The sequence below is a fragment of the Capricornis sumatraensis genome, chromosome 18 (genome assembly GCF_032405125.1).
Source record: "Capricornis sumatraensis isolate serow.1 chromosome 18, serow.2, whole genome shotgun sequence".
NCBI classification, from domain to species: domain Eukaryota; kingdom Metazoa; phylum Chordata; class Mammalia; order Artiodactyla; family Bovidae; genus Capricornis; species Capricornis sumatraensis.
The window spans coordinates 13629516-13641430 of record NC_091086.1 but is presented as its reverse complement, the minus strand read 5'-3'; the positions used below and the strand labels follow the sequence as shown (position 1 = coordinate 13641430).

Below are 11915 nucleotides of genomic sequence, written 5' to 3'. Positions count from 1 at the left end.
TGTAAGAGCAGATATTCAGGTACCAGATAAACTTGCTCAACTTGATGCAATCATAAACCTTCAAAATATTTTTCTAAAGTTGCTGAAACCATTTTAGGTGGTGTTCTGGTGGTCAGCTAAAAGTGAACCATTGATCACTAGTAGTTTTTATGCTTGCCATGATTAATTCTCTGCACTGAGTGGAAACACCATGAATATAGACACATTTTAAGTAGTAGAAGATTGACATTCTGTCATGCTATTTTTGATTTTATAAAAAAATCATAATAGACCCTCTCTCTTAAAAGTTGTAGAGGAACTTTATAATAAATTCTTAAATATATTTCTGTGATGTCTAGCAATTTAATAAACTTCAAAGTAGGACTAAAATGTTTCTAATAACTGTCTGCTTTATATTACACAAGGAAATATATATGTATTTACACAAACTGCAGTGAACTCCACACATAAGACTTCTAAACAGAAAAAAGCAGTTCACGAAGAACTATAAGAATGTGACTGGACACTCAACTACCTGGTTGAAATCAGATTTCGGTCCTCTGTAATTCTGTTTTTCTAATGCCTTTTGCAAAAACTACAAGTAATCTGATTAAGTTTTATTTAGAGTCCTAACTCAGGATAAATTTTGTTATCAATTCTATACTCACTGAGCATAGAACTCATTGTTACTGAACATGAAAGTTAGATTTTCTTCCATATGACTTAACTTTTTTCCCTCTGCTATCTATAAACTCCAAAATAACATTTTCTGTCAGAGATAAATACGTGACAAAATTTTTCCTGTGTGAACAAAAATTCTGAAACTTGATTAAAATGCGCTTATGGTTTAAGAATAAACCAAACAAGTTTAAGTATAAATTTATACAGCGAGTCCTTAGTGATCACGTATGAATATCCATTTCTTTCCTGTAAACTCAGCAATTATATTCACACATCAAAAAAATGTCAGTGAGCTCAGTCTTAAACCACATCTTGTTAAAGAAAAGTATTTTAAAGAACAATGAAGAATCCAAGTTAAAAAAAGGTAAATGTTAGGTTTTTAAATCTGTTTTAAGAAATTAAAAATGGAAAGGTTTAAGAATTTACTGAATTTCTTTCCCTAACTGTGGCATTAACAAAAATTTCTCACAAAATGTATAAACTAGCATAAACATTCAATACATACACTAGTACTAGTCACTTATTCTTTCACTTGACTAGCATTTGTTAAGAAAACAAATGGCCAAAGTGCTTAATTTTCATTTAGAATGGAGTAATCTGGGCTAGCTCTGACCATAAAGAAAATGGAGGGGACACAGTATTCAAATTTTTACATGAATAAGGAGGGTTTGCTATTTTGCCTACTAAAGATTTTACCTCAACTTTAAATCTTCCTAAAATGCCAGCAGCCCAAAATAAAATTCAGTGTCACCTGCCTGTAGACTAAATAAACCTTCAACATTAATCCTTGACACCTCAAATAATGACACAAAATCATAACAAATTTTTTTTTTCATGTAAGGACCAAGCGGTTTTAAAAACAATCTAAATGGTCTCAAAGCATTCTCAAACTTGAATGAAAATTTGAGCACACATAATACTTTCAAAGAATAGGACTGTTTTAAGATTCTCTTTGGATCTGAATGACCATTTTGTTCACTTTTAAATAAATTACAAAAATAAACAATTGAGGACGTGTTCTTCAATTTTTTGGTTTTAGTTTTCCCAGGCAAAGGCCTTTGCTGTGGCAATACAATGTACACACAGGCTAGCCCGTAACTTCTCTGCACAGAACAAATAAAGGGTGAGCAAGCTCAAGGCGACTCGCTCTTGCAACTGTGGCTCCTAGGGCCACTTACTCCTGCCATCTAGGCCTAAGGCTGGGGCGCAGTTCTAAACTTACCAAAAATGGCAGCCAAGGGCACAAGCTGGTAGGCAGGCAGAGAGATCTTTTGACAGGAATCACTCCGTCAGTTAGGGAAGTGGACAAAAGCTGAGGGGAATATAAACAAGATTCTAGAATAAAGGCAGTGTCAGGATTAAGGAGAACCCTTTAGGAAGGGTTCTCAGACTTCTGAAGTATACATGTTAATCGGGTGACAACAAAAACACAACCCCCAGCTTCAGAAGAAATTTGAAATAATTATGCTAGTGCCTACACACTAGAGTTAAATCCCGAGTAGTACTGTTAACCTCAGATGTTACCAAGAGGGAAGTGGAAACAGACTATATTTGTATTTTTCCACAGACAAGTCAAAGGAAGAAACTACCTGCAACTAAGAACTAAGAGGTCAAAAATACCACCTTTGTAAACCTTTCACCATGAATTTCTGAATTTGTGCTCTCATTTAGTTGAAGTTACTTTGACCCTAATTTACTGACATTTTTGTTTAAGCACGCCTACATTTTAAAAAATGGTGATTAGTTTTGAAATTTAAAATAAAACTTCTAGAACCTTCACCAAGATTACTATTAAAACCCTTAGTATAAAAGATGTCTGTGATCCTTACAATTGATGGAAGCCCTACTACTTTCATAGTTTTTAAATTTCTATTTTCTGAAATAATAATGGTCAGATATCTCCAAATGCTAAAGAAAATATAGTATGATCTGGTTTCCCAAAATCGAAAAATGGTTAATAGAAATTAAAAAATTGTATTTACACAAAAATAGCCTGAAAAATTAAAAAGAACAGTGAATCCTAGGATCTACCGGGGAGGGAAAAGCAGCATCATAAATAAGTTCAACTTGAAAATTTGGAATTTTTGTCCTGTGCCCCATGCTATTTATTAATCACCGTATTTTAAAAACAACAATTTTTTTTTACAAAGAAGAGGTTTTATCATCTGCGTTTCTTCCTCATTCAGGTCAGCTTGGCTTTCTTCTTTGCAGGTCCTTTGTGCCCTTTGGCCTTTCTTCTTAAATTCCTCCTGTCAACCACAGGCACTTCCACCTCTATCTCCTCGGAGCTGCTGTCCACAGTCTTCTCTGTTGATTGTGTCAACTGATCCAGTTGCTCAGAAGATGCTTCAGACTGCTCCTCTGACAGGTTCTTCTGTCCTGCATTCTGTGAAAACGGCACATCTTCAAGTTCAACCTCTACCAGAGAGCTCTGAGGCAGAGCTGCAGATGATTCCTGGGGCTCGGCGAGCCCCTCCTCACCCTGGTCTTCCAATGAGGCAGTAGTGTTGGGTGACACATTTTCAGGGATTGATTCCTCAGAAAATTCAGCAATTACAGAGTTTGGAAAAGCGCTGTCGGACCGTTCTTCATTCGGGATAGTAGCCACATTGTCTGAACTCCCAAAATGTGCTTTCTTTCTTGAAACTGGAGGCAGCTTCTCTTCGGTGTGCCCCTTGTCATCAGATGGACCTTCATCCAGCAACATTTCTGAGTCAGTTGCATGTGAAGTCTAAACACAAAAAAATCCAGTGAACAACTTTTTTAATAAAGTTCTTACAGAAATTATTCTTAGGCACTACTATGCAATGACCCTGAACCACATTTTAAAGAATTCAGGACACACTACTTTTGTCAATCATGTGCACATATTCTCTGAATACAGCTCAATTTCTCAAAAACTGTATTACATGATAATTTGGATTCATTAAGTGCTTGCTTTAAAGATACAATAAAAGTAATGATTTTATCTCAAAAAGTATTTAAGGTTCTTAAACTTTCCCTCAAGATTCTTCAAAACCATGAATCAACTCAAGTGTTTAGTTACTGGAGCCAGAACCAGAACCAAGAATCCTGGTACTTGGCACTGTGCTACCCACTGGGTTTGAATATCAGCTGACAGGTGGGGTTTCCCAGGTGGCGCTAGCCATGAAGAACCCAACAGCCTGTGCAGGAGATGTAAGAGATGCGGGTTCGATCCCTGGGTCAGGAAGCTCAACTGCAAGAGGGCCTGGCAACCCACTCCAATATGCTTGCCTGGAGAATGCCATGATCAAAGGAGCCCAGTGGGCTACAGTCCACAGGGTCTCAAAGAGTCGGACACGACTGAATGGACTTAGCAGGAAGGAAGGCAGTGAAAATTACACACACACACACACACACACACACACACACACACAAGTATTACTCAGCCATAAAAAAGGAATGAAATCTTGTTATTTGCAACAACATGGATGGATCTACGCGGTATTATGCCAAGTGAAGTAAGTCAGACAAAGACAAAACCCATAGGATCTCATTTATATGTGGAATCTAGAAAACAAAACAAAATGAAAACAGACTCAGATTAACAGAGCAAATGGGTGGTTGCCAGAGGGGAGGGAGTGAGGGGACTGAAACAGGTAAAGGGGATTAAGAGCTACAAACTTCCAGTTACAAACTAAGCCACAGGGATGTAATACACAGCATAAGGAATATGTCAATAATATTGTAATAATTTTGTATGGGGACAGACAGTTAATAGACTTACATTTTACATTTAGGTGATCATTTTATAACATATGCAAAATCAAATCACTATTTGGTACACATGAAATTAATGCTGTACATCAACTATTTCAATAAAAATATTTCTTTAAAATATTATATCAACTTTTCCCCACTAATCAGTATCTCTAATTAAAACAAATGAAATGACTGTACTGGTCATAGACCAGCAATGCTGCTAAGTTGCTTCAGTCGTGTCTGACTCTGTGCGACCCCATAGATGGCAGCCTGCCAGGCTCCCCCATCCCTGGGATTCTCCAGGCAAGAATACTGGAGTGGGTTGCCATTTCCTTCTCCAATGCATGAAAGTGAAAAGTGAAAGTGAAGTTGCTCAGTTGTGTCCGACCCTCAGCGACCCCATGGACTGCAGCTTTCCAGGCTCCTCCATCCATGGGATTTTCCAGGCAAGAGTACTGGAGTGGGGTGCCACTGCCTTCTCCAGACCAGCAATAGGTAATTCAAATATTTGTGTGCATGCCTGCTAAGTCGCTTCAGTTGTGTCTGACTCTTTGTGACCCTATGTACTGTAGATCCACCAGGCTCCTCTGTCCATGGGATTCTCCAGGCAAGAATCCTAGAGTGGGTTGCCATTCCCGTCTCTAGGGCAACTTCCTGTCCCAGAGATCGGGAGTCACCCAGGTCTCTCATGTCTCCTGCACTGGCAGGAGGTTCTTTACCACTAGCGCCACCTGGTGAATAATATTTAGGTGTGTTACTCAGTCGTGTCTGACTCTTTACGACCGCATGGACTGTAGCCCTCCATGGGGGGCTGTTCATGGAATTCTCCAGGCAAGAATACTGGAGTGGGTTGCCATTTCCTTCTTCAAGTATTTAGGTAAATAATGCTTTATCCACTTTCCTAAGCATTTCCTAAATTTACAAAGTAAAACTCATTTTGTTACCATAAGTCAGATATGAATGAAGTTACAAAGATTTGAATTTATATTACTGATCGCATCTGCTCAAAATATCCAATGTAGTATAATTTATTTTTCGTAAAGGACTGTACACATTAAAATAGAGGAAAATATATATCCTACACTGCCCCCCCTGAGTCACCAAGGCTGAACACTGTAACTATAAAAAGTTAGGTTATTTTTCTATTACCTTCTCCTGTGCAACACCCTCAAGGGGTTGTGAAGAGTCTACCACCAGTGGAGCAAGATTCGTAGAGTCTTCATTGGAATTAAAAGACTGCAATTTTAATTCTTCATCTAAAACTTCACTAGTGGAGTCCTCCTCTTCTGTTACGAGTGAAGTCTTAAGAGTATCATCTATTATCTCACCATTCATAGGCTCTAATGCAGATTCCTACAAAATTGAGCAAAAAAAAAAAAGGACAAAATAACAGATTAACTTATTTGTCATGCAATGTGGGTCCATTCTCAGTACCTCCCTATCATGCACCAGGACCCAAGATACAGTCTACTGCATCACTGGGCATAGGTTAAGGAACAGCAGAGTCAGGAAGAGAACGGAACCCCTAAGCAGCCCAATTTCCCTCTGTGTTCATGGAGAATGATGCAGTGAAGAGACCCTACCGCCTTCTTCCTCTTCCTCCTTACAGGGCAGTCACAGAAAGAACCTTTTCGGTAAAAAGTTACAAGAGAAAATCTAAATTTGGTGCTGGCTCTTTACAGAACATCAGCTATTCAGTAGTTGGAATCTTTGGGGTCTGAGGAAGTCACAGTTCAGCATGCCTGGGAAGGAAGCACTACCAGATTTATGGCAGGCTGAGTTTGGGTAAAGCTTCTTGCTGGGAGAAGAGAGTCCCCGACCTCAGTGAGCTCACTGTACAGTTAATAAAGGGTTGTCCCGAACAATCCTGCCCCTTAAATCACATTAAAATATGCAAAAGTGATTTGGTAACACAAGGTCTCCAATTTCTGAAACTCTTCCTCTGATGTTTAATCAATTTACAAGACTTCCATTAATGTTTAACATTTCTAATTAATGCTAGTGACATTCTAAAAATTAGAGATCATTTTATATTTAAAAATTAGAATACTGATACACTCAAATTTTTAAAAATAGACTTGGCTGGATTGTATAGAATCCCTGAAATCATATAATGAATATTTTCCTAAGGGATATTTAAGTCAGAGACTTAGAGAAATTAATCTGGGGAATTCCTTGGTGGTCCAGTGGCTAAGATTCAGTGCTCCCAATGCAGGAGCCCAGGTTTGATCTGGGGGTCAGGGAATCAGATCCCACATACCTCAACTAAAGGCAGCACATGCCACAACTAAGACCCAGTACAGCCAAATTAATCAATTAATTTAAAAAACCACATAGGTTAAAAAAAAAAGAGGAAAACTAATCTGGCCAGAGTATAAACAATAAACTGCACACAGAAGATAATTAAAATAAAACTCACAAAAGGACCAACTAGGGTAGAAGAAATGTTAAAAAGACGAAAATGAGAAAGATACAGCAAAAGTTTTTGTAAAAAAACTGAATTTTGGTGAGTAACTACAAGAGAGAAACAAAAGAGAAAAACTCATGTCCTTCAAGTTTTAGGTTTGGGAATAGAATGAAAAATAGGAAATAGGAAAAGCAGCTCAGTAGAGAAGTGATAGGCAAGAACAGAGATTAAATTTAAGATGATAAAAGACATCTGTCTAAATAGAAATACTCAGAAGGCAGGTAATACTATGAGATCATAGTCTGGATCAATATTCAAAGTCTAGAGTTACTGGTCACCCCCACAGAGACAATCCTTCTGTCATAAGACTAGATGCATTTCAAAAAAAAAAAAAAAAGAACAAAAGGGCAGAAGGTCAAGAACTGAGTCTTCTAGAATGTCCACAAACACAGGGGAAAAAGGAAAAAAAAAAACACAACAGGAAACAGAACAGTCAAAAACCAAATGCATGAAACCAAACCAAACTCCAGAAAGAGGTTACCTAGAAAGCAAAACCCAGTAGCGCTATAAAGCCAGGGGATCCGAAAACCTAGAGGGAGAGGGTGGACAGCCTCAGCAAGGACGGCCATCGGAGCGGAGTGGGACCGTCTACAGGAGGTGCTCACAGGTACTGCTGGACGAAGAGACGGCCTACGTGCAGCGCGTACAGTGTAATCTCAAGTTTTTAATAAAGGAATAAACCACACAAAGATACATTCCCATAATCATCTAGAAGCAGGTAAATTTTGTTTTTAAAACATGTATTTCTCCAAATTTAAATCAGTAATGCCCTTTCACTTTCTTAGCTCCTGGTTGGTGACAAACAGGTAAAATGTTTTTAAAGAAACTGAAGCACGTCTGAAAGAAGAAATTAAGGAATCTGTAAAAGACTAAAGATATTAAAGAAAAAGAAGAGAAGGACAGGAACTAGAGAAGATGAAAAAAGAAAAATAATTGAGGAGCTGCAGAAATCAAGCCAGATAAAGAGATTTTTTACTCAGTCAAAAAGTTATTTTCTTACTTGTTTTCTAGTAATTAAACAAAAAAGAATTTAGTTATTTTTTAGGAATTTGTAAAGCAACTGTAAGTAAAAATACATTTTTTTTTCTAAACAAATAATTCTATCCTTATATCCAAAATCAGGTGAATTTAGGGCTTGTTGGACCTAAAGGCATTCTAATTGGTTTCGTAAGGTAGGCATCAAACAGTCACATCATTTGTGTCCCTTCTTAAAGTTTATGTTTAATTCCACAAATTGATTTGAATTTTAAATACACTGAGAGGACATTACTATCTAAACATCTTCTACTTTATCTCTATAATATGTCAAACTTTATAAATTCAGTTACAAGTATAAAATACTTTATAACTTTATAAATTAGTTACAAGTATAAAATACTTGTAACTTTATCCTTCACTACCTAACTTTACTTTAGACATATGTGCTTTTCAACATTACAATTTCTACTAAGAGTTCTTTACGCTTTTCCAACAATATACAACTAAGTTAAAATTTACCTCCATTCATTTTACTAAATAAATGAATCTCGGAAATCCAAAAAGGAGGGGATATATGTATACATACAGCTGACTCACTTTACTGTACAGCAAAATAACACAACATTGTAAAGCAACTATATTCCAATAAAAATTAATTAAAAAAAAAGTGAATCACTCACCTTTTCACCTTCTAGCTTTTCCAGGCCTGGCTGGGTTTCTGGTGCTGGTTGAGCATCTTTATCACTACTTTCATCCTCAAATTCAATCACACTCTGTTCAGGTTCTTCTTCCAAGAATTCTTCCGAGCTCTCTGATGTGCGTGCTGTAGACTCCAATCTAGGAAACCAAAGAAAAACATTCTTACTTATTTTATTAAAGATGATCAAGTGCCACAGGTTACACTCATACAAAATGGCAAACTTTAATTAATTAATGATTTTATTGGAGTACAGCTGACTGACAATGTTGTGTTAGCTTCTGCTACACAGAAAAGTGAGTGAGTTATACATATACATATATCCACTCTTCAGATGGCAAACCTAACTGATTAGTTGCCACAACTAAATGTTGCATGTGTTCTTACTATTACAACTGATTGGCCATTACCCATCTCTCTCCCTCTCTTTGGGTCTCCCTATTCCTTGAGACCAGACATCCTGCAATGTGAAGTCAAGTGGGCCTTAGAAAGCATCACTATGAACAAAGCTAGTGGAGGTGATGGAATTCCAGTTGAGCTGTTTCAAATTCTGAAAGATGATGCTGTGAAAGTGCTGCACTCAATATGCCAGCAAATTTGGAAAACTCAGCAGTGGCCACAGGACTGGAAAAGGTCAGTTTTCATTCCAATCCCAAAGAAAGGCAATGCCAAAGAATGCTCAAACTACCCCACAATTGCACTCATCTCACAGGCTAGTAAAGTAATGCTCAAAATTCTCCAAGCCAGGCTTTAGCAGTACGTGAACCGTGAAATTCCAGATGTTCAAGCTGGTTTTAGAAAAGGCAGAGAAACCAGAGATCAAATTGCCAACATCCGCTGGATCATGGAAAAACCAAGAGAGTTCCAGAAAAACATCTATTTCTGCTTTATTGACTATGCCAAAGCCTTTGACTGTGTAGATCACAATAAACTGTGGACAATTCTTCAAGAGATAGGAATACCAGACCACCTGACCTGCCTCTTGAGAAATCTGTATGCAGGTCAGGAAGCAACAGTTAGAACTGGACATGGGACAACAGACTGGTTCCAAATAGGAAAAGGAGTACGTCAAGGCTGTATATTGTCACCCTACTTATTTAACTTCTATGCAGAGTACATCATGAGAAATGCTGGGCTGGAAGAAACACAAGCTGGAATCAAGATTGCTGGGAGAAATCTCAATAACCTCAGATATGCAGATGACACCTCCCTTATGGCAGAAAGTGAAGAGGAACTAAAAAGCCTCTTCATGAAAGTGAAAGAGGAGAGTGAAAAAGTTGGCTTAAAGCCCAACATTCAGAAAACTAAGATCATGGCCTCCAGTCCCATCACTTCATGGGAAATAGATGGGGAAGCAGTGGAAACAATATCAGACTTCATTTTTGGGGGCTCCAGAATCACTGCAGATGGTGATTGAAGCCATGAAATTAAAAGACGCTTACTCCTTGGAAGAAAAGTTATGACCAACCTAGATAGTATATTCAAAAGCAGAGACATTACTTTGCCGACTAAGGTCCGGCTAGCCAAGGCTATGGCTTTTCCTGTGGTCATGTTTGGATGTGAGAGTTGGACTGTGAAGAAGGCTGAGCACTGAAGAATTGATGCTTTTGAACTGTGGTGTTAGAGAAGACTCTTGAGAAGAGTCCCTTGGACTGCAAGGAGATCCAACCAGTCCATTCTGAAGGAGATCAGCCCTGGATTTCTTTGGAAGGAATGATGCTGAAGCTGAAGCTCCAGTATTTTGGCCACCTCATGCGAAGAGTTGACTCATTGGAAAAGACTCTGATGCTGGGAGGGATTGGGGGCAGGAGGAGAACAGGATGACAGAGGATGAGATGGCTGGATGGCATCACTGACTTGATGGACGTGAGTATGAGTGGACTCCAGGAGTTGGTGATAGACAGGGAGGCCTGGCGTGCTGTGATTCATGGGGTTGCAAAGAGTCGGACACGACTGAGCGACTGAACTGAACTGAACTGATTCCTTGAGGCACAACAGTATTGAAATTAGGCCAGTTAAAAACCCTGAAATGGCTCTAAGTGTCCAAATGAAAGGAAGAGCCACATATTTCTTACTTTAAATCAAAAGCTTGCTAGAAGTGAATAAATTTATAACAGCACATTGAATGCTGAGACAGGCAGAAAGCTAGGTCTCTTGTGCCAAATAGCCAAGCTGTGAACGCAAACCAAAAGTTCTTGGAAAAAAAAAAAAATCAACAGTGCTACTCTAAGTGAACACACCAATGATAAGAAAGCAAAACAACCTTATTGCTGATCTAGAGAAAAAGTTGTAGTGGTATGGACAGATCAAACCAACCTCAACATTCCCTTAAGCCAACGCCTAATCCAGAACAAGGCCTTAAATCTATTCATTTCCACAAAGGCTGAGAGAGGTGAGGATGTTGCAGAAAAAAAGCATGAAGCTAGTAGAGAGGCTGGTTCATGAGATTTAAGGAAAGAAGTTATCTCTGTGATAGTGCCAGGCAAAGCAACCAGAGCTGATACAGAAGCTCTATCAAGGTAGCTAGAAGATCTAGAGCTAAGATAATGAATGAAAGTGGCTACAATAAACAACAGGCTTTCCAATGCAGACAAAAAGAGGATGTCATCTAAGACTTTCATAGCAAGAAAAGAGCAGTCAATACCTGGCTTTAAAGTTTCAAAGGACAAGCTGACTCCTGCTAGGCTCTAACGCAGTTGACACCAAATGCTCGTTTACCATTCTGAAAATCCTAGGGCCCTCGAGCCTTCTCTGCTCCGCCTGTCCTCTATAAAGGGGACAGCGCGGCTTGGGTGGCAGCACAGCTGCTGGCAACATCGTTTGCTGAGGATTTTAAGCCTACTGTTCAGACCTATTACTCAGGGGGAAAAAAAAATTTCCTTTTAAAATACGACTGCTCATTGACAATGGAACTGGTCACCCAAGAGCTCTGATGGAGATGCATAATGAAGTTCATGTTGTTTTCATGTCTGCATACAGAACATCCATTCTGCAGTCCATGGATCAAGGAATCATTTCAATTCTAAAGCCTTATTACTTAAGAATTACAGTTCATAAGGCTACAGCTGTCAAAGACACAGATTCCTCTTATTAATCTGGGCAAAGTCAACTGAAAACCCTCTGGGAAGGATTCACCATTCTAGATGCCACTATGAACACTTATGACTCATGGGAAGAGGTCAAAATATCAACATTACAGGGAGTTTAGAAGAAGCTGATCCCAACTACCATGGGTGACTGTGAGAGGCTCAAGACTTCCGCAGTGGAAGTCACAGCAGATGTGGTAGAAACAGCAAGAGAACGAGAATGAGAAGGAGAGCCCGAAACTGTGATTCAACTGCTGCTATCTCAAGTTAAAACTGTAATGGATGAGGAGCTGCCTAATGTAGA

General features: G+C 38.7%; 1 protein-coding gene across 2 annotated transcripts in view; it reads right to left on the bottom strand.

The window, feature by feature from the left end:
* Positions 1–2842: 2842 nt before the first annotated feature.
* Positions 2843–11915, bottom strand: part of FAM169A (family with sequence similarity 169 member A) — a 45045-nt gene continuing 35972 nt past the window's right edge. For both annotated transcript variants that reach the window (XM_068990747.1, XM_068990748.1), the window contains 3 exons: positions 8509–8665; positions 5533–5736; positions 2843–3391 (listed from right to left, as the gene is read on the bottom strand). In XM_068990747.1, coding sequence (XP_068846848.1) covers positions 2843–3391; positions 5533–5736; positions 8509–8665 — 910 coding nt within the window. The remainder of the gene's footprint in view (positions 3392–5532; positions 5737–8508; positions 8666–11915) is intronic.